At 52.2% G+C, this 26464-nt stretch overlaps 1 protein-coding gene across 2 annotated transcripts; it reads right to left on the minus strand.

The window, feature by feature from the left end:
• Positions 1–26175, minus strand: CFAP70 (cilia and flagella associated protein 70). 2 transcript variants are annotated; one of them, XM_054270882.1, is made up of 27 exons: positions 26144–26175; positions 25130–25244; positions 22844–23030; positions 22454–22549; positions 22037–22116; positions 20831–21004; positions 20256–20438; positions 19769–19860; positions 18655–18748; positions 17485–17619; positions 15470–15598; positions 14350–14441; positions 12662–12722; positions 11326–11517; positions 10596–10727; positions 9668–9793; positions 9033–9166; positions 8806–8921; positions 8497–8652; positions 7381–7476; positions 6623–6699; positions 5777–5929; positions 3652–3813; positions 2751–2840; positions 1133–1234; positions 320–367; positions 1–205 (listed from the first exon to the last, which is right to left on the minus strand). In XM_054270882.1, the coding sequence occupies exons 2-27, from the start codon at positions 25178–25180 to the stop codon at positions 125–127; spliced, it is 3039 nt and encodes a 1012-aa protein (XP_054126857.1). In that variant the 5' UTR covers positions 25181–25244; positions 26144–26175; the 3' UTR covers positions 1–124. The 2 variants fall into 2 exon arrangements, with proteins under 2 accessions (XP_054126857.1, XP_054126856.1); XM_054270881.1 differs by having other exon boundaries at positions 26103–26175.
• Positions 26176–26464: the final 289 nt, after the last annotated feature.

The following is a 26464-nucleotide window of genomic DNA, read 5'->3' on the forward strand; positions in this document are numbered from 1 at the left end:
TTATGTGCGCGGGGTCAGAGCGAGGGGTCAGGGGACTTTATGTGAGCAGGGTCAGAGGGAAGGGTCAGGGGGCTTTATGTACGCAGGGTCAGAGGGAAGGGTCAGGGGCTTTATGTGCGCGGGGTCAGAGCGAAGGGTCCCCGAAGCCGAAGCGCTGCTGGGCCTCGCGGATCTCGTGCAGCAGCGCGTTGTTCTGCAGGCCGAGCTGCGGGAAAGGGGAGCGGGTCAGGCCGGGATGCCCGGGACACGCGGGGCTGCTCGGTGCCCCGGCTGCGACACCGCCGGGACAGGGAGCGCCCCGCAGGGCACGGACACGCACCTTGACGGTGTATTTGTAACACTGCTCCGCCTCCAGCTGCCGCCCGCCCTGCAACACAGCATCGGGGAGTGAATCCTGGGGTGCGCCAGGCACGAAAAGACCCCGAGGGCATCAAACCCACCCATTCCCTCAGCACTGCCAAGGCCACCACTGAAACATGTCCCCAAGTGCTACATCCAAGCGGCTTTTAAATCCCAAAAGGCATGGGGACCCCCCCACTGCCCTGGGCAGCTGTGCCAGGGCCTGACCACGCTTTCCGTGAAGATTTCCCAATATCCAATCTGAACCTTCCTGACACTATTCGAGGCCATTTCCCCCTGTTGTGTCCATGTTTCTTGGGAGCACAGCCCAACCCCCCCGGCTGTCCCCTCCTGTCAGGAGCTGTGCAGAGCCACAAGGTCCCTCCTGAGCCTCCTTTTCTCCAGGCTGAGCCCCTTCCCAGCTCCCTCAGCCCCTCCTGGTGCTCCAGCCCCTCCCCAGCTCTGTTCCCTCCCCTGGACACGCTCCAGCCCCTCAGTGTCTGTCTTGTCACGAGGGGGCCCCATAGGATCCCAGGATTTAGGGTGCCTCAGCAGTGGCCAGCACCCCAGGAAAGACATGAGATCTCCACGGAAGGACATTTGTAAGAAGCTCAGCAATCAGTGCCTCAGGGTGCTGCTTTTGCCATCCAAGCACTTCCTTTCCCCAAGAACAGTCCCAAACAGAGCTCTACACCAGTTCTTCAGGTTCATGAGCAGATGCCAACCTTCCAGGAGCCCAATAAATCCCCAGGAATCCCCCACCCCATCAGGCTGGCACGGGCTGGGCACTCACCTGCAGGCAGATGAGGGCGAGATACCCCCACACCTCAGCATTGGTGTTATTCAGGGCATTGGCTTCAGAGAGAGCATCTTCTGCTTCCAGCATCTGTTCCAGCTTGAGGGAGAGAGGAGAAGCATGGACACATGACAGAGAGCAGGCAGAAAGGGCTTCCCAACTGAACAGGCATTGCTCTAACAGCAGAAAGCTCCTAGGAGGGCTTCCCTGAGAGAAGCGTGGGGGGGGAAGGATTTGGGGCACAGACAAGGAGTTATCCTCAGTGCCAGAGCATCCAGATCTCCAGTCTGGAGCAGGAGCTTCCCACTGCTGACCCCTGTGGGATCACACACTATTTCTAACTTAGCCTCCAGCTGTAAGGAAAGCAGCAGAAACCCCTTCACCTCCAGGAACTGAGTGATCCAGCTGCATGAGGAAACATGGCCGTGTTCCTGCTCCCTGTTCCTGCTGTGCAGCTGCTCTGGGCATGCAGGGGTAGCTGATGCCCAGACCTCTCACCTCCCTAACCTGATTCCACAGCAGGTAAACACTTGGCCAAGGGGGAACAGAAGTTTAAATTCCTTCCTTGATTGCTTCCTCAGCCAAGCTCCCTTGGAGGAGCCTGGCAAGGTGTCCCTTGGACACTGCACTGCTGGTGCCTGGGTGTCCTTGGCAGCCCTTCAGAGGTGCTGGATTCCCTTGGACAGGGAAAGCACCGAGACCCCTCCCTGCTGACATCCCAGCCAGTGATGCCTGGGATGAGGGGAAAGGATGGCTGTGCCCTGTCACTGTGATATTTTATGAAAATCCTTTCACTAGGATTTTTCTCCTGAGAAGCTGAGAAGCCTCAGAAAAGAAATGTAAACGATAATTATCTGATGGCTGTGGAATATGGTCTGGAGATGGTTCACCAACAGGTGCATCTTTGATTGGCCTCATGTGGATTGTTTTTCCTTGATGACCAATCCCAGTCCAGCTGTGTAGGACTCTCTAGTCAGTCACAAGATTTTATTATTCATTCCTTGCTAGCCTTCTGATGAAATCCTGTCTTCTATTCTTTTAACATAGTTTTAGTATATTTAAGATATACATTACATTTTCTTTTAATATAATATATATAATAAAATATATAATGTGTAATATATATAATAATATATAATATACAATAATATATAACATATATAATAAAATATTATATATATAATAAAATATAATATATAAAATAAAATTATATAATAAATAAAAAATAATAAACCAGACTTCTGAAACATGGAGTCAAGATTCTCATCTATTTTCTCGTCTTGGGGACCCTCAAACACCACCACAGTTCCCAGAGCAGGGGCTGAAGGTGACACCATCCAGGTGCCACGCTGGGGCTGTCACAGCACACAGGACATGGTGGCATTTGGGGGCATTGGCTCACAGGCAGCCAAGAGCTGCTTTAAACAAGGAGATCCTGCAAAAGCCAAGCCCTGTGTCCCGTGCCACCAAGGGGAAGCTGAAGCAGAGATTAACTCAGCATTTCTTTCTGAAGGGCTTAAGTTTTGTAGGAGATCTGAAAAGAAATTACACTCTTCACCCACTGATTTCCCAGTCCAAACCTAGAGGAAAAGGATAGGAAGGCAGCTGCACTCACCCTGTAGCAGGCAATGCCCACGCCCAGCCAGGTGAGGCAGGAGGCAGAGTTGTCACAGGCGAGCAGGAAGATGTGCTTGGCCCGGGCATACTGCCAGGAGAGAGACAGACAGACACATCTCTGCATCACCCCACAGACACACAGGGCTTTGCCAAACACCCTGCTCCCACGGGGCTCAGACACCCACTGGCCCCACTGCTGCTGCAGCAGGGATTTGTTCTGTGCTAACTGGCAGAACTCAGTGCATCCCTCTGGGTGTCCAGAGTTGCTGGAGGGCTCACAGACCCTGGTACACACAGCCCAGAACACCTGCGGGTTTGATTATGACCCCTGGAGCAAATTACCAGCTTTGTATGAGGACCTGAAAGCCACAGAAGTTTAAACAGTATAATAATAAAATTATCACAGGGTGAAAATGTAGATTTTAGGATTTTTGTAACGGGGGTTTTGGGGACAAGATGGAGGAATCTGGGCATGTCCAGCCTTTCTTCTTCTTCTTCTTGGTCTCCATCTTCTGCTCTGATGCTGGCACATTTGGATTGGTTTAGAATAGAAGTGCACTGTCTAACACAGGTGATTGGAAAGTAATTGGAAATATGTTATAAAGGTGATAGGTATTGGGAATTAAGTGTAAATATGTTATATGTAATTTGTAGTATAAAAAGACAACACCGCCTTGGGGGCGGTCAGAGTGCTGCTGCCTGCTGAGCAGATCTCAGCTGGGCAGAAAGAAAATTTTATAGATAAGATTTAATAAAACTTCAAGACTGAAAACTGAAGAGCTCTGACTCGTTCTTCGGATGCACAGGACAAAACAGAGACTTTTCACACATCTCAGGGCTGCAATTAACAACCAAACTCCAAGAGTAACTTGCCCTCCACAGCCCTGCTGGCTGCTCACCTTTTTCTCATCCAGGTAGATGGAGCCCAGGCGCAGGTACACGAAGTGCATATCTGCAGCATCCTCCTCAAAGCTGATCACCCGCTCGTAGCAATCCTTGGCTTTCTCAAAGTCCTTCTGCTGGTAGCACAGGTGCCCTTTCTGAGCCCAGACATTTGGATTCTGTGCACCAAAAACCAGGAGTGAGACACGGATGGGAGCAACACCTGAGAGGGGAGCTGGGACACTGCAAGCAGCAGAAAGGAGGAGCTGAGCAGTGTTTCAGTGTGTTATCACAACTCCCTGGGCAGTGCTCCAGGCTGGGGATGGTGTGCCTGGAAGCTGCCTGGTGGCAAAGGAAGGACCTGGGGGTGCTGGTTGGCAGCAGCTGAAGCAGAGCCAGGTGTGCCCAGGTGGCTGGCAGGAGCAGGGCAGGGCTTGTGGCCCTGTGCTGGGCACTGGGGGTGCCACAGCTCCAGTGCTGTGTCCAGCTGTGGGCCCCTCAATTGTGGAGGGACACTGAGGGGCTGGAGCGGGTGCAGGGAAAAAAAGGGATCACCATGAGCAGCTGAGGGAGCTGGGAAGGGGCTCAGCCTGGAGAAAAGGAGGCTCAGGGGGAACCTTCAGGCTCTGCACAGCTCCTGACAGGAGGGGACAGCCAGGTGGGGGTCAGGCTCTGCTCCCAAGGAACAGGGACAGGATGAGGGGAAACAGCCTCAAGTTAATGCAAGACAGGCTCAGATTGGATATAGAGAGAATTTCTTCATGGAAAGGGTGGCCAGGAACTGGCACAGCTGCCCAGGGAAGTGGTGTATTCACCATCCCTGGAGGGATTTTAAAGCTGTGTGGATGTGGCACTTGGGGACATTGTTTAATTGTGAACATGGTGGTGCTGGGGAATGGGTGGATTTGATGATTTCAGAGGGCTTTTCCAACCTAAACAATTCCATGATTCTGTGATATCAGGGCAGGGTTTATGGAGAGAGTTAAGGTCATCACTAGCAATGGGATCCCCCTCCAGCTCCCTGCCCAGTGTCCTGCCTGCACACAGCATTCCCAGGTGTCATCTTCCCCCTGCTTTCCTTTCACTCTGCCTCCCCAAAGAGAGCTCAATAGCAACCTTGTTTGTCATGAAACAGAACCTGACTCTCCCACCCAGGCACAGAGGATCAGGATATACCTGAGAGAGAAAAGAAAGGCAGATGTAGAGAGGGAGAGGCAGAGAGAGGCTCTGAGATGCTGCCTGCCCATGCAGGGAGTGACAGGAGGCTGTGACAATGGGATAACAAAGAGAGCACAGCCTGGTGTGACTGCCCTCCCACTGAATGCTCTGGACTGCACTGGAATGGTGAATTGGGAATGAGCAGGGGCTCTGGAATGGTAAATTGGGAGTGCAGTAGGGGCTCTGGAATGGTGAGGTGGGAATGCAGCAGGGGCTCTGGAATGGTGAAGTGGGAATGGAGCAGGGGCTCTGGAATGGTGAATTGGGAATGGAGGGGGTTCTGGAATGGTAAACTGGGAATGAAGGGGGCTCTGGGATGATAAATGGGAATGAGCAGGGGCTCTGGAATGGTAAATTGGAAATAAGCAGGGGCTCTGGAATGATAAACTGGGAATGAAGGGGGCTCTGGGATGATCAATGGGAATGAAGGGGGGCTCTGGGATGATAAATGGGAATGAAGGGGCTCTGGAATGGTGAATTGGGAATGAAGGGGGCTCTGGAATGGTGAATTGGGAATGAAGGGGGCTCTGGGATGATAAATGGGAATGAAGGGGCTCTGGAATGGTGAATTGGGAATGAAGGGGGCTCTGGAATGGTGAATTGGGAATGAAGGGGGCTCTGGGATGATCAATGGGAATGAAGGGGCTCTGGGATGATCAATGGCAATGAAGGGGCTCTGGGATGATCAATGGGAATGAAGGGGGCTCTGGGATGATCAATGGGAATGAAGGGGCTCTGGGATGATCAATGGCAATGAAGGGGCTCTGGGATGATCAATGGGAATGAAGGGGCTCTGGGATGATCAATGGCAATGAAGGGGCTCTGGGATGATCAATGGGAATGAAGGGGCTCTGGAATGGTGAATTGGGAATGAAGGGGCTCTGGGATGATCAATGGGAGTGAAGGGGCTCTGGGCTCACGCACCAGGGGCTCGATGCGCACGGCCTCGCGCAGACACTCCTCCCATCGGGGCAGGTCCTCCCGCAGCTGGTAGGTCCAGCCCAGGGCCAGGTAATAGGCACAGGTGGGGCCTCCCTGAAGGCTCAGCAGCTCGTGGGCCAGTGCCTTGTGAACAAACTGGGGAGCAACAGCACAGGGGGTGGTTAGGGGAGCAGGGACACCATGGACACCGCAGCAGGACAGGGCAGGGGAGCTGGCTGACACCTCTCTGACTCCCACAAACAGAAAACACAAAGGAAATTTCTTTTTCTCCTCTTTTGAACGTTAGTCTACTGGAAGGTATCCCTGGTCTAGTGGAAAATGTCTCTGCCCAGAGCAGGGGGTTGAAATCAGATGAACTTCAAGGTTCCTTCCAACCCAAACCATTCCAGGATTCCATTTAGTTGCATTAAGCAACTCTTTCTGCCGTGCCAAATTTAGGCAGGCAGCACAATGTGACAACCAGAGATGTCCCAGAGATGACTTGGTAGGACAGGCACATTCCACAGCTGATACAAAAATCCCTCCAGCATACACAAGTGTCTGAATCACAGGAGTTCAGGCATCTTGGGAGCACCACAATAATGGATCCCATCTCTGAATGCCCTGTACCATTTCTGAGCTGCTCCTCTGCAGCAGGCAGTGCCAGCACTGTGGGCTCCACACTCTGCCTGGCCACACTTCTGCATCTCTGGGCAGTGGTGGCTTTGCTCCCTCTTGTGCTCAGCCTCTGGAGTAGCCATGGCTCATTCCCTGAGGCCCAGAAAGGGGCTGGCTGGAGCTCTCTGGGAATAAACCAGCCTCCCTCCCCACTCCTCCTGCTAAACTGACCCGCACAGCGTTGAATTGCATCAGGAATTCCACTGACTTCATGAAGATTGTGCAGGGAGGTGGCTGAGGTTCTGGAGCTGCAAGAAAATGTGTCTCTGTCAGTCTCAAAGTGGGGTTTTTATTTCTGGAGCCAAAACAGGTCCCGATATCCCAGTGGAGACAGAAAAATCCCTGCAACATGGAGCAAAACCCAGGAGGTGGCAGGGGAGGCTGAAGCAGAGATAAACTCAGCATTTCTTTCTGAAGGGCTTAAGTTTTGTAGGAGATCTGAAAAGAAATTACACTCTTCACCCACTAATTTTCCAGTCCAAACCTAGAGAAAAAAAGGTGGAAATTTATGAATTATGTTTGTCAGAGACAGCTACAGTGAGGCTCCTGCCTCCTCAAAGCAACCAGGGGTCCTGAGGCACTCAGCAGTGCCATTTCCACCACCACAGGGGCTGTGGAGGAGGCAGATCCCACTCCACACAACCTGAGGGGATCCCTAGGACACTTTTAAGAGCTGGCATCTCAGGAGGAAGAAAAGGAAGGTGCAGGATGCAGTGATGTGAGAGAGAGAGCTGCATTCACCTGCTGGCTGTCCATCCTGAGAGGTGCTGCTCTGAAAATCAGAATGAACCTGCTTTGCCTGCAGATTCCCTGGCTCAGGAGAGACAACAGGCCCTGGAAGCACAGAGGCCATGGCTCACTGCTCCCATATTACTCCCCACCATTCCCACAGGACCATCTCCCAGCTCTCCATGTCCCCATTCCCAAACCTTGTGGGGCTTCCTGCACTGCTGGAGCCTCTTCCTTGGGCGTCTCACCCTCCTCGACCTCTGGTGGTTTGTCAGCTGAGCCATCTGGAATCTCCTCTGCAATGAAACCCCCAAGAACCATTAGGTGGAAAGCCATAAACTTCCCAGTCTAGAACATGATTCCACAAAACAAAACCAAAGACAAACAAACAAAAAACCCCTCAAAAAACAAAAGAAAACCCATCAAAAAAACCCTGAAAAACACAAAAAACCCCCCAAAACAAACAAAAAACACACACAAAAAAAAAAAAAAAAGAAGAAGAGAGAAGAGAGAAAATATAAAAGATCTATCAGGTTTTCAAAGCTGAGAAGAAATTTCTTTGCAGGAGGCAACACCTGGGGCTGGGGTTTTTAGCACAAGATTACCATGGGAAGCCAGAAACAGGTATAAATGAGGCAGGATGAGAGGAAACAGCCTCAAGTTGCACCAAGGAGGTCTAAGTTCAATGATAGCAAAATATTTATTCACAGAAAGGGTGGTCAGGCATTGGATCAGGCTGCCCAGGGCAGTGGTGGAGTCCCCATCCCTGGAAGTGTTCAAAGCCCTGTGGATGTGACAGCTGGGATTTGGGCTAGTGATGAACACAGCAGTGCTGGGTTAACAGTTGGACTCGATCTTGGAGGCCTTTTCCAGCCTTAGTCATGCCATGATTCTATGAATATCCCTTTCCTCATAATCAGAAGGGACAAAAACCCGCATGTGTCACGAGCCTGCCTGCCTGAGGCACTGTGCATGAGTGGTGATAATGTTAAAAATAAAGCCTGTCGGCATTTCCTGCAGCCTGGCCAAATATTTGGGACTCAGGGCAGACAGCCTCAGCTCAGGCTGGACTCAGAGGGGCTCCAAAGGAAGCCTTGGCCTCAGGGTCACTGCCAAGCAGCTGGTTTGCCCTTTGGATTGCTGTGCTGGGAACTCACAGTGACAGCTTCCATGGAATTCTGTTCTAGCTCACAGTCCACATCTTCTACCTTTACCCTTTGTACTTCTCATGTTAAAAGCTCTCCTCCTTCCACTGTTCACCACACAGATCCACCCCTCTTGCTGGTGTCAGGGCACCTCCTGGCTTGGTCTGTTACCTGGCTCTGTTCTGGGAGAACTGGGCTTTTTCCCTTCTGCCTCAGCAGCCTCAAGGATTCTCCTCTCCTCCTCAAGCTCGGCTCTCAGGAGCTTCTTAGCCTCACGGAAGCTCCTTTCTGCCTGAATGTAATTATTCTGCATCTCATAAAACAAACCTGTGGGAGAGACACAGCAGCATCAGCACACACCCAAAGGAAGCAAAATGCTCCCCTTAGCCCTCAGCTCGGAGCAGGGAGAAGTGTGAGGGGCAGGAACAATGCTTGGCTCCACAGGAATACCTTGAGCACCAGACTGGCTTGGTTTTGTACCTGTGAGGGTCCAGGCTATGATGCTGGGAGGCTCCAAGGAGCAGGCATCCTCAAAGAAAATCTCTGCCTCTTCATAGGTCCGCAGCTTGACACACGCGATGCCACAGAGCAGCAAGCTGGGGCAGGGGCAGGGGCAGAGCAGTCAGCCTGGCAGCCCCACAGTGGTGTGGGGGACACACCCCACACCCTCCCCACCCACCCAGCCACCCAGCAGGAGCACTCAGCACCTTTGGACGTGCTGGGGGTCCAGACAAACAGCCTGCTGGAAGCACTCCTGGGCTTTGGTGGCATCCTCATACAGGAGGCAGAAGGCTCCATAGTCCAGCCAGGCCTGGATGCTGCGCTGGTCCCGAGCTATTCTCTGCACAACAGAGATCAATCATCACTGCAGGCAGGCTCAGCAGAGCCATGGACTGGGCAGGCAGTTCTGCTTCACAGCTTTCCTGGCCACCCCAGCTCAGCTGAGCAGGAATCAAGACCTTGTCTGTCACATGCAAAGGTGTCCCCTAAATGGGATTGTGCTGGAAGCCCACTTCCTCTAACCTAACACGTGTTCTCCAGCTCCAGCTGACACCTCCTAGGGCCCAGTGTCCCCAGAACTGGCCCAGCACCTCCCATTTCCCCTGGCCTCGAGGCTGGAGTCCTCAGTGACCTGCCCAGGGACAATCTCACATCCTGCAGAGAGCAGCATCTCCCTGGGAAATCCCTCCCAAATCCTACTTCAGCCTGAGTATCCTGGTGATGCTCAGCTCCTTCCTCCCTCCCTCCAGCACAGCCTGAGCTGTCAGCAGTGCCCCCACTGTGCTGCTGGGCTGTGTCAGTTCCCACAGGTGATGGCAGGAGAGATCTGGGGCTCCCTCACCTGATTGTAGAACAGAGAGGCCAGTTTGAGGTCCTTGACGGCTTCAGCTTCACGAGCAAAGAGCAGGAGCTGCTTTCTGGTTGAGTTGGGTGGAGGGGCAGGAGAAACATCTTCCCCAGACAGGAGCTGGCAGGGAAGGAGACACTGTTAGCCCTGGGGAAGGGAAGAGTGCTTTGTGTGATCCCAGCATGGCAGCAGGTCCCACAGCAGCCCTGCACGCAGCACAGACCAGTATGGCTGGGGCTGGCACTGGGAAGGGCAAGCTGCTCTGTGCTGGGACACATTCCCACATTCCCAGGTACCTCTGCCACACAGGCACAGGGAAACATCAATCTTTACAAGGACATGGAGGGACAGGACAAGGGGGAAGGACTTCCCATTGCCAGAGGGTTAGATATTAGAAAGGAATTCTTCCCTGTGAGGATGAGGAGGCCCTGGCACAGGATGCCCACAGAAGCTGTGGCTGCCCCTGGATCCTTGGAAATGTCCAGGGCCTGGATGGGGTTTGGAGCAACCTGAGATAGTGGAAGGTGTCCCTGCCCATGGCAGGGGGTGAATGCAATGAGCTTTAAGGTCCCTTCCAACCCAATCCTGTCTGTGATCCTATGATTTACTCAGAGCATTCCCTAGATCAAAGTGATGACAAACTTCAGTGGGACCACTCACTGGTGACCCCAGCTCCTGCTCTGCCCAGCCACCCTCACCATGTGCCAGCTACAGCAGCTTCACCAGTGCCATCTCACACCTGCCCCAGCATTTTGAGCAGTGGGATACAAAGGGATGCCTGCCTCAAGTGTGGCTCAGGGTCTACATGTGACAACTCCAGCAGATGAAAGCATGAGCCTGCTTCTGCCTTGAAGGCAAGAGTCCTTCCCCTGCCCTGGTGCCAGAGTGAAGCCATGGCCTGAGTGACCCCCATTTCCCCCACCTTGTTCAGGGCCATGTGCATGTGGTCCACGAGGTACACATAGAGCTCACTGAGGAATGCCTGCAGCTGCTCCTTGGTCTCAAACGCTGTGGTCTTCAGGTATTTCTCCCTCACAATCTTCACCACAGAATACTGTGGAGACAAGGGACATTGCACAAGGCAGGTTCCCCCCCGTGCCCCCCACCACAGACAGAGCCTGAAGCTCCAACTTAGTTCTGAGAAATAAACCCAGCCCAGCACTGATAAAAGCAAAAAAAAGCAAGCAAGGGGGATTTCCTTTCCCACCTCCCTGACAGCCTTTAGGGACAGCATGTGGATGGCTCATGTCCTCAGGACAGAAAGGAGGGCTCCAGGAAGAGTGTGGAACTTCCTTTCCCTGCCAGGGCAGACTGGGAATGTGGGAATAGCCAGCTTTGCTGGGGCAGACTGGGAATGTGAGAGCAGCCAGCTTTGCCTTTCTCAGGTTATGAGCATGGGACAAATGGATGTGAGTAGCTCCCATTTATAGGAAGTGTTCTCTTGGTGTGGGACCAAAGCAACTTGGTGCCTGATCCATTGGTGCCAGAGGGCAATCCTGCCCCTCAGTGCTCACTGCAACAGCTCCAGCTGGCAGGATGGGATTCTGGAGCACCACATCATCCTGAGTTACCACCACAGAGCAGCAGCTCCTCACTGAGAAAGTGTCTGGACAAAACAAGCAGGGAAGCAAAAAGCACAAAGGAGCCTTCACCTTAAGCTGTTCCTTAAAAGCAAAATATTTCCCAGAGGTATTGAGCTCATAGTTGAGCTGACGTTTCTGTTCCTCCATGGTTTCATGGTCCATCACTCCCTGCTCAAGCAGCTGCTTCCCAAAAAGCTCATGGTACTCCTTCAGGATGGCAACAGCAACACTGGTGACACGTTTGTGATAATCTTCCACCACCTAGGAAAGCAATAAATAAATTTCACAAGCCACTTATGCAATCAACCTTGACACGTATTTGATTTGCCACAGCCCACGCCTCCCATTAACTCCACCTCAATTAGTCTGTCACACATCCTTTCCTGTCCACGCCTGAGGGCTGAGAAAATATCTGCAGGTAAACATAAAAGAGCTCCTTCCTGCTAGGATTTTCCATCACAACCCAGTATTCCAGTCACTGCTATCTCTCCTATAGCAATATAATTGGCTGTGAGTAAAACAGATCTCATTTACTGGGAGCCTTGAAACCCATGGCCAGCCCTCTTCAGCAGAACCTGTCATCTCCATAATCTTGGTCCTCAAAAATTCTTGGTGGTCTGAGGAAGGTCAGGGCTGATTCTGTTCAGGTTTGTCTGAGTCTGATGAAGCACAGGGGCTGCTCTGAGACAAGGAACTGTTGGGACTGCCCAGGATATAAATAAGGTGCTGATAGCCTCTTTTCCCAGCATCCCATTTCCTTCCAAACATCCCCCCATGGCTGCCTTCCCTCCCTTTGCTCCATCTCCTCATGGCTCCCTTTGAATGGGATGTGAACACGAGTGATGGATGGATTCCCAAGGCACACTGCTCTGGAGATAACCCATACAGAAGTTTCCTTTTCTGTGTATTTTATAGAATATGTTGAATTGGAAGGGATCCACAAGGGTCAAGTCCAGCTCCTGGCCATGCACAGACACCCAATAATCCCACCCTGGGCATTCCTGAGAGTGTTGTTCAAATGCACCTGGAGCTCTGGCAGCCTTGGGGCTGTGTCCATTCCCTGGGGAGCCTGGGCAGTGCCCAGCCACACTTTTCCTAAAATCCATTAAAAGCTCCCCTGACACAGCTCCAGCTGTTCCCTTGGGTCCTGTCACTGCTCACAGACAGCAGAGATTGAAGCTGCAGACCCCAATGAGCTCCACCCTCAGTCTCTCTTCTGCAGGCTGAACATTCCAAGTGACCTCACACTCCTCATATTTCCCTATTCCCTTCTAGAACTTTCACCACCTTTGTGGCCCTGCACCCCTGATCTCTCCAAACCTCATCCCCACGTTGCTGTGGGCTGAGAATGAAGGCTCTGAGGGCAGGGTGGGGTGGCAGGATGGTCACAGGCTCTCACACCAACCTTCCTGGCTCCTTCTGTCCGCGGGGCCAGCGCAGGGCGGGGAGGAATCAGCTCCTGGACCCTGTGAGTGAGAGCAGAGGAGAATCAGCAGAGTCACTGCCAGGGATGTTGGCTTGTGGAATGTGAGGGCTCCACCCTGCCATCGTGTCCATGAGACACCTCTCAGGCACCTGGGAGGAAACCTGGAATCTCAGATCAAGTGTAAACAGGTCCTTGCAACTGATGGTTGTCCCTTGCCATGACAGGGTTAACTTTTATTGCCAACCCAAACTGCTCTCCTGGAGCAGCAGAGCTGAATCTTGGAGCTCCTGGCTCTGCAGAACAGGTGTAAGGAAGGAACCAGCCTGAGGAAAGCAGAACTGGGTCACTAAACAGCCCAGACCACCTGATCCATCAGTTCCAACACTGCCCAGTTTGGCCACACATCGACCCCCAGACACCAACTTCAGACCCCCAGACACCCCCCAGCCCTGCCTGGGCCTCTGTGCAGTTCTAATGACTTTCCATTAGGATTAGCATATTTTTAACTAAGATTTTATTAAGGTGAGGGTGGCTGAGCACTGGAGCAGGATTCTCTGGAAGCCTCCTTCCCTTGATATATCCAAAAAGCATCTGGACACAGAGTAACATGCTCTGGGGAGGCCCAGTTGAACATGAATGTTGGTCTAGGTGACCTTCAAGGGTCACTTGCAAACTGAATCATTTTGGGATTCTGGAATTAAAATCCCTGGTGCCAAACCAGCCTTAATGGTTGGGTTCTAATTTTTTTTTTCATTATTTCATGCTTGCTGGACTCCAGAACACCCTCAGTCCTCACAACATGATCCATCCCACCAAGCCAAGGTGCCACAGGCCTTGTTCAGGTGCACACAAGCAAGGAGGAATGACACTGAATCCACACACACTCCGAAGAAGAGTAGAAATGTATAAAATAGGGCAGGGAAAGGTCTGTTCTAAGAGGGGTTCACCTTCCTCAGCCTGTTCCTCCTGGAAGACAGCAGGGAGCAGTGAGGACAACACATATACCTTCAGTGGATGAATTCCTGTTTGAGAGATATAAACCTGCACCTCTTATATCTTATTCATCTGCTGCATTTTCTTTTTTTTTTAATTCCATAAATTAGATGTTTTATGCTTTTCTAACCCATAACACAGCAGGGCTGCCACTGGACAGGAACTGAAATCTCAAAGCAGCAGAGATGAAAGAGCAGCTCTGCAGCAGAACAACATGAAAACTAACATAAAAGCTGAGGAATGGGTAAAACATTGTGAAAAAACTTCTGGAAAGCTAAAAATGAGAGAATGCTCTGATGAAGCAACAGGAGCATTACCCAGGGCAGTCCACGCTGGTGGCCAGGACTGACCAAGCCACTGAACATCACATGCAAGAGGAAAGCACACGGGGATTAGAGGGAAACAAAGCCCAGACAGGAACATAGACATTGCTGTGCTGCTCTGGTGTCTCTTGTTTTGAGAGGAATGGCAGGGAGATGCCAGCTGGGATGAACAAGTGTTTTCCCAACACACCAGATGCCACGTCTAAAGCAGTCTGGCCAAGTCCTCCCCCTGATTCCTGTGGGCTTTGCCTCAGGCCCTCTTTCTGGAGTATTCCAAGGGGGGTTTGCTGTACAAGGCTCTCTCCAGCGTGCAGAGAGGAGCTGTCAGCCCCACAGCCCATCCTTACGCACCGCTGGGCCAGCTCCTCCCGCAGCCGCTTTGGGACCAAGGGCCTGTCCAGCTTTATCTCCATCACCAGGAACGTTCCTGCCTCGCTGTAGAGCTGTGGAGAGAAACATTGCTCCCTGTGTGGTGCTGTCTGCAGCCAGTGCTGGCACAGTGAAATACTGAGCACACAGCCACACATCTCCCAAGTGCAGAGATCCAGCTTTTTTATAACCCGCCTTCGAATGAGTTACAGCAAAATCCAGCTCGAGAAACCAGGCTAGGGAAAAGGAGAGAGCCCAGATAATCAATCTGCCTGCAGAATAAATGTGCATTCCAGAGGAAGAAGTCAAAATATGAGGGGGTAATTTAAATAAATGCCTGACAATTTACAGAGACCTTCTAGCCCAGTGTGCCAGCCTGCTCTCCAGATGGACGTCACTGGAAGAACTCTGGGACAGCATCTACGTAAAACATCCCTTGTCCCCTCACTCTTGAGGAATTTAATTGTGTGAAAGGTGTGAGACACCAGCACAGTGATGCTCTACACTCTCTCCTTGTCTTTGGAGAGACATAATTACCTGTCCTTCAAGGCTGAGATTTGTGACATTTTCAGATTCTCCAGTGCCATCTGACAACTGGATTTTGGATGGGCTGAGTAACTCTTAGGAAAAAGAAATGATGTCTCTTGTTTCAGACTCAATAAATCTCAAATCTTTCCAAGTTCCAGCAGCACATCCTAGGATTTCAGATAAGGGAAAGCTGCAGCTTCCTTACAAGAAGCAGCTCCAATTTTTGCTCTCTGTGACCAGTGAGAGGACCTTAGAGAATGGCTGGAGCTGTGCCAGGGATGGGTTAGGCTGGATGTCAGGGAAAGATTCTTCCCCCAGAGGTTGTCAGGACCCCAAGGCTATCAGAGCTCCAGGAGTGCTTGGACAACACTGTCAGGCACAGGGTGGGATTGTTGGGGTGTTTGTGCACAGCCAGGAGTTGGACTCACGGTCCTTGTGGATCCCTTCATGTTGAGAAGATTCTATGGGTCTAGGATAAGGAGTATCTCTCATCCATCCCTGGTTCTGTGTGTCTCAACTTCCTGTGACACAGAACCAGAGCAACCATGGTGCCATGTGCCTCCCCAGACCTTACCATGCCATTGGAATCTTCCTTCAGAGGCTTGTTGGTAGCAGCTTTGCTGGAAGGAGAGGTCCCCAGCCTTTCCTTGCCCAGACTGAGCTGTGACCTGCGGTCCCGGAAAATACTGTACTGAACTCTGGTCTGAAAAACAGAGACAATCAAGGGACAAAGCAGGCCTCCTCAGTCATTTACCTTAACCCCTCTCATCACAAAACACACTGTCAGGGTCTTAAATGCCTTAAGAAGTTTTGTAACCTCATTCTCTCCTCCTCGAGTTCAGCTGCTGGTGCTCCAGCCCAGCTCTGATCCTGTGTGGCTGTGAAGCCTCAGGTCAGAGTACGACCCTCAGTGGGGGTCTCTCCATGTTCCCTCCAAGAGCTGTGTTTGTGTTTTCACTGAAGACTGGCCCTTGGTCCTTGCCTGAGATGTGTGCTGAACATGCTGGAACCCAGATCTGTGATCCTGAATTCCTGGTGGGATCCTGGACCTGCCCCACAGACATGGATGTGCTTGGTGATGAGGTCTGCTGGATGAATTTGGCTTCTCTCACCAGGCCTGCTCCACACATTTTTGGGGGCCCCCACCTGCCTGACAGCATCCCTTGGCTCCCAGCTCATCTTCTGGTGTGGAGCTGCTTCCCTGACACACATCAGGGAATTGCAAGGAATAGGTTTGTCAGACTTTGTGTTTACAAAGTGTTTGACCACCCAGACAGACTGTCCCCTCCCACACATCCTGGTTACAGGAACTGGGCTAGCAAGAGTTATGGGGTTCCTGGGGAGAGGATGGAGCAGCTGTAGGGAAACTCCTTAGGCCAAGAGGCAACCCAAAGCACCTGGGGAGTAAGCAGGACTTCACTTGTGACAGATAAATGTCACAGGACAAGCAGCACCATGCAGCCAAGGGGTCATTATTCATGGCAGGGAAGCAGAGCCCAGCAGACACACTCGTGCCCAGCCCAGCTCTGCAGCAGCCGGTGGGAGCAGGGGGGCAGGAGAAGGGCTGGAATTCACCCAGCCCCTGCACCTGGAGCACAGCCCCACAGGGAGCATGGCGGGTAGAACCAGGCTGTACATCTGCCCTCCTGAAACAAGCTCAGGTCTGTTCCAGGAGGGAGAGACTGTGGGAAAATGGAGATGTAACTGTCACTCTTAGTAACAGAGAGGGGAAAAAAGAAAAGACAAATAAACCTCGGTGAGCTAGAGCTGAAAGAGCTCCAGTGACAGCTTTTTTGGTGGTTGCCGGGGGTAACGCAATCCTTTTAAAGCCACTGTTTGCTCTTCCCAGCAGCACCCTTCCCTTGCCCATGTTCCAGCCTGGGGAGAGTGGATCATGCTGGCATAGGAGGGAGTGGAGTGAGATTCAAAGCCTCTCTCAGCCCCCAGATCTGCTCACCCCACCTAGAAATCCCCTGAGTTGGAAAAACCTGTACCTAAAAGCTGTATCATTAATTTTCCCCATCACCAGAAGGGCACTCAAGGTTCAGATCCAGCTTCAACTAGCACACTGTCCACTCTGCCTGCTCCCAAATACCCCCTGTCCACCCTACCTGCTCCCAAACGTCCTCTATCCACTCTGCCTGCTCCCAAACACCCTCTGTCCACTGTCCCTGCTCCCAAACACCCCCTGTTCACCCTGACTGCTCCCAAACACCTTCAGTCCACTCTGTCTGCTCCCAAACTCCCCCTGCCTTCACTGCCTGCTCCCAAACACTCCCTGTCCACTCTGCCTGCTCCCAAACACCCCTGTCCACTCTGCCTGCTCCCAAACACTCACTGTCCACACTCCCTGCTCCCAAACAACCCTGTCCACTCTGCCTGCTCCCAAACACCCTCTGTCCACTCTGCCTACTTCCAAACACCCTCTGTCCACTGTCCCTGTTCCCAAACACCCTCTGTCCACTGTCCCTGCTCCCAAACACTCCCTGTCCACCCTGCCTGCTCCCAAACACCCTCTGCCACTGTCCTGCTCCCAAGCCCCCAGTGCAAACCCAGCTGCAGAGCTGGAGCAGGGCCTGCTGCTCTCACCTTCTCAAACACCTCGCTGTCCTCGTAGTTGAAGACACGGAAGGCCCCTCGGATCTGCGTCACCCCAGGGCACAGCAAATGCATCATGTTGACATATGCCACACCATGGAAGGCAATCGGCTTGTCCTCATCTTTCTGGAAACACAGAGCAAGGCACTGAGATGCTGAACACACTGTTATTCTCCTTAAGGGAACAAGGTCACCAATCTCATTAAGACAAGGCCACACAGCAAACTGATGCACCTGATGAGCCCATGGTTCTGTCACTGGCACGCAGCCGAGACAACCTGGATGAACACACTGGAGTCATTCCATATGTAGAATATTAATTTTATCCCAATCCCCATGGGGCAGCTTTTCTCTCTGATTCCTGCACTCTGCTGCTCCTCAGGGTTGAGATACAGCTGCTGCTCTTGTTGAGATACAGCTGGAAGATTATCAGCTGTGTGTGGTTAGAAACCCAGGTGATCCTACCAGAGTTGTGCATCTCAGGCTGGACAGACACCAAGTGGCTTAGGAGGTGTGGGAGGCCTGGCTGGAAGGATCATCATCAGAGCTGCAAAATCCTGGCACTGTGAGGGCTGAAAGGGATTTACACCAACTTATATAGCTTTGCCCTGGGATAGATTAGGAGCTCTCACACAATCATCTGCCAGGAGCAGAACCATTCTCTAAGGGGCTGTTTCTCTGTTAAACCACCCTGGTTTAGATGCATAATTTACCTACAGCCTGAAAAAGAATTCAAGAACCTCCTCAAGCTGTTTCAAAACCCCACTGGCCACAGATCAGCCCAGTGAATTACTTTTAATTCTCTTCAGAGCCAGGCTGGACAAGCCTCTGAGCCACCTGGTCTATGGAAAGTGCCCCTGCCTGTGGCAGGGGGGTGGAAGGAGGTAGAGTCCAGGGTCCCTTCCAACCCAAACTATTCTGTGGTTTTAGAAGTCACCCTGTCCCCTTTCCAGTGAGCTACCACAGACCATCAGTGAGAGCTATAAGGAAAAAATATGACTCTGTATCTATTTAACAGCCCTATAAAGCTGATTTTTCACAAAGCCTCCTGCTCTCTGACTCACTTTGGCAGCTTCAAGGCTGATTTTGCTATCACAAAGGCCTCAAGAGGAAAATGCCTGCTAATGCAATGCTCCTCCACAAGCCAGACCCCACTTTTACCTTGTCAGGTTTGTTGCCTTTCCCCTTGCCACCTGTGGACATCCTGCAGAGCTCCACGGGCCAGTGGCGGCGCTCGGCAATGCGCATCTGCAGGCTGGGCACAAAGGATGCACTGAGGAGATGCAGGAACCCAGCTGGAGAGCCCCACCACCCTCCTCTGTGCCCCAGCAGCTCCCCTTGGGTTTGCTTCACCCCATTCCCTCAGCAAACATCCTCAGGCCATGGGAACACTGTGATTTTCTGCTCTACCCACTGCTGTGTGGCATTTATGGCACAGCCAGCTTTAAAACAACAGTGAGAGCATCACATTGGGCCTCTCTCTCTCTCTCAGTTACTTCAGAAATAAGTGAGAAGGAATGTGATTAGCTTTGGTATAAATCCTGAATTGTACAGAGCAAGTGGATCTTGAGCTTGCATTCAAAGTGGCTGGTGACTCTGACAGCAGCAGGCAGGTGGATGGATGTGTAGGGAAAAGAATTTTAAAAATCAAATGAGATAGAAGTGAGTATTTCCACACAAGGAGTAATTTGGCAGTGAAATGCACAGCCATGATGCAGCTGAGGCCAGAAAATAGCAGGATTCAAAGATAAATGGAACACTCATCCTGATTGTGAGCGTATCTGGAGCTGCTAAAGGCAACACTTATCCAATAAAAAAGCAAATGAAGAGTGCCCACATGGAGTGAAAGGTTTGAATGTATTTGGGATTCAGTAAAAACTTAATTAGCAGCTCAGAGGAGAGCTGTGGATGCCACTCTAGTCCAGGTCTGCTCACTATAACTGCTGCCCCTTCCTTCAGGCTATGCAGGCACCAGCCCCCAGCCCCAGCTGCTGGCAGCAGGAGAGAGCATTTGTGGCCTGGAGATAGCAGCTCCAGACAATCCATCTTTTCCCAGCACAGCAGAACAAAGCTGCTGCCAGCAGTTCAAGGCACTTCAAGAGCTGTGCCCTTGCTCAGGTGAATGCTTGTGGCCAAGAGACAGTCACAGCAGCCATGGCAGGTGGGGCAGAGCCACAGTTTGACCCATAAGTGGTCCAAGAGCAGCTGCATGTGGCAGCCCCTTGCCTCAGGTCACTCTGAGCATGTTCTGGGCTGGGTTGCTCAGGTCCCTTACACGGCCACAGCATCAGCATCCAGGAAACAGCGCGTCTCCATGTCCCACACGACCCTCCTCGAGCTCTCCGCCTGGGTCCTGAACTCCTTGTCCTGTGAGGAACAGCGTGCAGTCAAAGCCAGCACAGCAAACTCCGCAGCCTGCATCATCCTCAGAAGTGTCCCCAGGAGAGAATGTGAGTCAGACAGAGGTGTCCAAGTGCCCACAGGCAGACCAACCCTGCAGAGAGGCTGACAGCCTTTCCTGCAGACAGCATCAGCGCTAAGTGCCTGGCTCACAGGAGATAACCCAGCTCAGTGTGGGTGTTTGCTGGGACCAGACCTGCCACATTCTCCCTTGGGATGTCTCCAGCAGTGAGCCAGCGTGTCTGCTGCCTCAGGAGAACCACCTCTGTGCTGGACACTGCACAGTGACCACCCACCTCCCTCTCATACCAAGTCTCTCCATCCCTCCTGGTTCTCTTCTAAACTTGCCAGTCCTTCCTCACCTCACTTTTGTTGAGGTCTCCATCCTCATCCTCATAGGGCCCACCAACAATGAAGGAGTCAGGTATGTTCAGAGCATTAGGGGCCAGGATGGGGCCAACAGGCCAGTTTTTGGGCCGGGGAAATGGTTCTTTTTCACCACCAGCCTTCAGGAGGCCATTCTTGAAGAGCAATGGCAATTCTTTCTAGAGACACAGGAGACAAAAAGGATTTGCATTTCTAACAGGAACAGGAGCAAGAGCCAGCTGCTCCAAACTGGGATAACAAAGCAAAGCAACAGTACAGGGTGCCTGGCTTGGAAAATGCACTCCACCGCACACATACAAAGAATGGAATAAAAATAAAGAGCCACGTGGAAAAAACCCTGCCAGTTTGAATCCAAATCTTTCCAAACAGACCTTTGTTTGTGTTAAAGAAACACATCACGCCACAGAGACTCTGAGACCTCCCAACAAAGGCTGCTGGTGCACAAGCATGGAAGCTGTGCACCCCACGTGCCTGGACACTTGTTCCATGGGGTGGGAGAAGAACCCAAACCCAGCCAAACCCCCTGTCACTGTGCCTGGGCCATTCTCACCTCAGCAGCTGCTGGCATTTGCAAGCAAACCATGTAGTTTTGCTGGCTGTCAGCAGTAAAGACATCAGGGACAGAATAAGCTGCCTCCAGAGTGACACTCAGGAGGTTCCCACTTGAGAAGTCGGTGGCAGAGAGCAGGAGCTCTCTGGTGCTCACTATCACTTCAAGGCCAGCCTGTGAGACAAAGATAAAATCAAGCCAGTAAACAATTATAGCTTGCCTGCTCTTAGGGAGAAGCAAGCAGAAACCCAAGGCCAGAACATATAATGTTATCTTGTGCCTCATCTTGGATGTAAAAGAAACAGCCCAGCACAGGAAAGGAATCTCAGGACCAATTTGGCTCAATTGTGGTGTTTGTTTGCTTAAATCACAGCCTGGCTGAGGTATGGCACATGCCCTAGGGGTCTCACAAAATGAGCTGTGGAGAAAGAGGCAGGGTCTCATGAAAGGAGCCACAGAGTAAGAACATCAAGGGTGGAAAATGATGTTTTTCCTCTGGTGATTCAGAGAGCCACAGCTTTGCCTCTGCCCTATCTCCATGCTCTGTGTGCAGCCTTTAATTACCTGTCCCAGCCCTGGATGGATGGTGTGTGAGGGAAAACCAGCTGGTCAGCATTTATTACCTGTCCTCCCTAATGAGTGCCCCCCCCACCTTCTCACTGTGAACTCCTCTTAAACACAGAGCTGTTAATGGGATATCCACCCCTCCAGTTTGCTCCCGGTGCTCACTGCAGGCAGGCTCAGCAGCAAAATTGGACACATTTTCCCAGCCTCATGCTTCATTCCTTATTTTAGTCACTGAGTACTTTGCAACCTGCTGAATGAATAAGGACCTTGCAGGAAAGGCAGTCAGAGTTTGTACAAGAATGGACTCTGGCATTTTATTTGCAGAAAGGAAGGATAATAGAGCTGGGCAGGTGACCCTGCCGCTGCCTTTTGGGGGGTTTTCAGCATTGTGCTTTCCATCTTTGTTATTTTTTGCAGAGCAATTGAGTAGCTGCACACATTAACATTTCCCAGCACGACCTCACCTATCAGAGGGAAGCAGGGACAGACGTCAGAGGGAGCGGGAAAGGCCTCCAAGCCTGTAACATATAGGGCTGTACCACATCCGTGATGAGCCAGGCAGCTGAGTCATGCTCTCCCTCCCATTAAAAAGCAGCAGAGAGCTGAATGAGGGAAGGAACAGTTCCAAATTCCACATACCGTGGCCTCAGGGCAAAGCTTCGCTGATGGGGAGGCAGGCACTGCATACAAAGGAGCTAAGACCTTCAGTGAACGCATTCCTGGGAAGAAACAGGAATGAGAACAGCCTCAAGTGAGACCCTCTGCAAAGAATCACAGTCTGGATTGGAAGGGACCTTAAAGATCACCTTGTTCCAGCCCCCTGCCATGGGCAGGAACACCTTACATGAGGCAAAATCATGGTTCTGAATTTTGATTTCATTCGGAATGAATTCTGAATGCTGAGCTACTCTCTCTCCCCCCGGGTCAGATTTTGCAGAGCTATGAAGGTTACTTTGTCCAAAGGACATAAATTGTAGTCAGGGGTCCATAAGCAGAGATCAGAAAGTGCCAGGGAGCAAGGAGTGGTCATGGAGGCTGTAAAACTCAATGCTGTACCTTGCAGCAGAGGCAGAAGGTCCACCACAGCTTGGGCAAGAGGAGTGATTTTGTCTGGTTTTTTCTTGTCCTTTGATGTCACTTCTAGCAGTGTCACTAGGGAGATAAAAGGAGAGGAGCTGGCAGAATTCCTTGGACCAGCAGGTCAGGCACCAAGGAAGGTCTGTGCGAGCTCTGGCACCAGCTCCTCTTCACCTCCCAAGGCTGACAAGCACAGCAAAGCCAAAGGAGCACGGGCCAACATGAAAGGGGATTCTTCCAGCTGGCAGAGATGGACAAGACATGCTGAGAGCCTCCCAGCCACTGCTGCTGGAGTGCTATTCCTGAACCAGTGACTCTGCAGCCACAGCACCCAGCTCCAAGGTGGGACATCTGGCAGCAGCTACTTACAGAGCACAGGTTTCTGCACCAGGATGTCCAAGGAGTTGGGCCCCTCGGGGCTGTACTCAAAGCTGCTGCTGAAGTCGTACTCTGCTGTCCCATCTGGCAGCACATGAGTCTTGGAGGAGTCTCCCAGCACTGCTCCGTTGTACTCCACACGCACCAGCGTATAAGCCAAGCTGCTTTTGAGAGTTTTCTGCCAAAAAAAAAAAGAGCTCAGAGAGCAGCCGGCTCTGCAGCAGCACCCCAGCATCAGAGTTCCTCTGGCAGCAGGAGGGAAATTTCCTCTTTCACCATGCTGTGATGCCACAAAGATTATCAGGAGCTGTGGCAAGGGAGATAGAGAGGTTCAGGCTTCACCTCAGGAAAGACACATCTAAAACAAATCCCAAAATACTCCACTGATATTTTTGTACTTCCAAAGGAAGCTTGAGACATTTGCTGTCTCCTAAGAAAGCAGCTCCTGAGCTACAGGGATGAGCTCACAGGACACCTGTGGATGTCGTGTGGTGCAAAATGTCCTGAAATGGACAAGAGAAAAGAGCCTTGAGTTGTGCCAGGGGAGGTTTGGGTTGGGTATTAGGAGAAATTTATTCACTGTAAGGGTGGTCAGGCACTGGCACAGGTTCCTCAGGGAAGTGGGGGGGTTCCCATCCCTACAAGTGCATGTGGCACTTGGGAACATGCTTTAGAGGTGTCCTTGGCAGTGCTGGGTTAAAGGTTGGACTTGATGGTCTCAGAAGACTTCCAACCTACATGATTCTGTGAAATCAAAGGAAGGGCTCCAGCAAGCTCTTAGAGAGCTCTGCAATTTGTTGTTACACCACCTTCATACCACTTGCTTTAATCAGAGATTCGGAGATTCGGATTTTACTTTGAATTTCAAATGTCTAAACAGAGGGGCTCAAACAGGGCTGCAGAGGGACAGTGAGGGCACAGCAGATGGCACTGGGGACCCACAGGGGCAGCACTGGGCACCCCCACAGCACAGGAAGGGCTGGGCAGCAGGTACCAAAGGGCTCCCTGCAGCAGAAACACAGTTTAGCTCTCAGTCCACAGAGAAGTGGCTGAACACAAGGGCCATTGTACCCAAACCCAGCTTTTCCTTAGTGCTGGGCCACAGGGATGCCTCACCCGCCCTCAGCTCCCTCTCTCCCTGTCACTGGGGTAATTAGTTCCATGCTGGTTCTTGCACAAAAAGAGATCTCTTTCACTTGGTTTTAATTTTCAGCCCTTCTCACTGTCTCCTTGAGCATACATCCCATGAATGGCTAAACAGAAGAATCCAATTAACCTTTCCCTGTACCATTAATTATCCCAGACTCCTCTCTCATCCTTCTCTACATTGCCTCTAATTAAGCAGATTCCACACTTATAGCCAGAAGTGGATTCCACATTCTTACAGCCGGGTTTTTTTTCATCGTGTTGCTGTGATTATTGCCCTTTTGTAACCCCCCCCTCCCTTTTGTACAGCCCTTTCTCACGGTGGAGCAATCAGAAGCACAAAGCAACATTCCAGATGCAATCAATCCAGCAGTCTGTTCTCCCCGGCATTGTTTATCCTCCTCTCACCTCACACCTCACCTAAGCTGCTGTTTGCTGAATCCATCAGTGTAAGAGGTACTTCAATACTACAATGTGAAAGCCTCAAGCAGGTGCTTTTGGATTGCTTTTTCTGTCTGCTGCTGGAGCAGAAGCAGGGATTTGCATTTTTTCTGCTTGCAGCAGAAGCTGAGCTTCTCCTCCACATTCCCTCCCAAATGCCAGTTCCTCTGGAAGACTTTAGGGACAGCTGGGTGCATCACATGGAAATCACAGCAGTGGTGGTTTGATTGGCACCAGCTCATAGCCTTGAACTGGATCCACTGCCTTTTTAGAACCAGAGCCACCCTATTGCTTTCAATATGATTTAAACAGCTGGAGCTTGTATGAAAATGTGGCTTTACACCCAAGGTGAGGTCCTTCTACAGGTTTTTGTCTCACTGATCACATTTTTGCTGTGTTCTGCTTTAAAAAACCTGCCATTTCCATACAGTTAGAGGAGGCAGAGAGGTTCATTTCACCCCAGTATCTCTGGCCTGCTGCAATTTATGTGCCTCACGAGATTTTTCATCTGTGTGAACTCCTCAGCAGGGAGGAGGAAGCCACAGTGTGGCATTGCTGAACCTCTGATACTCCCACCACTCCTTCCTTTAGCCTTATCACCCCCTGCCTGCTCTCACAGGGGATCCCTGTGCACACAGAATTGCTCTGGCCTTGTTTATTAAATGAGTAGAGATATTTTCAGAACTTTACCAGGTCCTGTGCATTCACGACCGTGATCTGTACTGGTATTGGCTGTGACATACTGGGAAGAGCTGCAGCAGCAGGCTCCTTCCCACCAGTCAGCCCCGCAGGGACCTCCTCGGCTCTGCAGGAGAAAGAATGAGGAAAGAAACATGAAACTGCTCCATTCCTCTCCCAGATACCTCTGCAGGACACAGCAGTGCGGGCTGCGAGCGCTATTCAGGGCTTGGCTGTCAAAACACCATTGAATGTGCAGAGCTTTGGCAGTGACGAATCTCTCACGAGGTGCAGGGGGAGGACTGGGAAAAATGTAATGTGAAAATTATCCATCTCTGTAAGCTTCATCCAGCTGCTGCTCCCAGGAAAGGTTTGTTGTGCCAGGCTGCTCTCGGCTCCCAGTACATTCCTGGCTCTCTTTTACTCCCTTTTTATGTTAATGGTGACCCCATAGGCCAAAGGCTGGCAGCCACCAGCCGTCCCCTCATGGCTCCTAAATGCTGTGGGGATCTGGCTCCTTCTGCTCCTCAGGTTTGTGAAACACTCAGGGCTCCCCAGGGACCCCACGGCTCCCTCACCTCACACCCACAGGGCCTGGCAGCCCCCTCAGGGCAGCATTGATGGGCTGGGGCTCCTCTCACCCTGGTGTGTCCTGCAACAACTCACCCATGGGCCTGTCGGTTCTCCTGCCCCAGAACGCTCCTGCAGCCCCTCACTGACCCGGTGGTCTGCAGCAGCCCCTCAGCCCTGGGCCTGTCGGTTCTCGTGCCCCAGAACGGTCCTGCAGCCCCTCACCGACGGTCCCTGGGGTTTTCCCGACCTGGGGTGCACCTACAGCCCCCGAGCCCCGGGCCTAGGCGCTCTGCTGGCTCGAGAGCTCCTCATCCACGGGCCCGGAAACTCTCCAGCCCCAGAACGGCCCTGCAGCCCCTCACCCACAGCTCTGGAGGCCCTCCCGCCCCGGGGGGATCCTGCAGCCCCTCACCGGGAGCCAGCCGGGGCACCGTGCGGCGCCGGGGCTCGAACCTGCGGCTTGCCCGACTCGGCGGAGGGCTCGCGTCCCGTCACCACAGCGACGCGGCGGCTCCCGCAGGCCCCCGAAACCTCGCGGGACCCCGGCCCAGCCCCGCGTGTTGGGGGCGTGCCTGTGAGGCCGCGGCCGCCGCCATGATGGGTGTGGGCAGCCCTCACCAGTCCCCGGTGGGGCCGGGCCGTCCGGTGTGAGCGGGTGGTGCTCTACGGCCCCCATGTGCCCCTTTGCAGCCTGGTGTGCCGGGCTCTGCATCCCAGAGCCCACTGCCGGCCTCTGCCCCGGCTGGCACAGGCTGTGGTGCCCACCCAGGCACT

Source organism: Melozone crissalis, unplaced genomic scaffold, assembly GCF_028551555.1.
Source record: "Melozone crissalis strain CALT ecotype California unplaced genomic scaffold, PUWL_Pcris_2 ptg000012l_1, whole genome shotgun sequence".
Taxonomy (NCBI): Eukaryota; Metazoa; Chordata; class Aves; order Passeriformes; family Passerellidae; genus Melozone; species Melozone crissalis.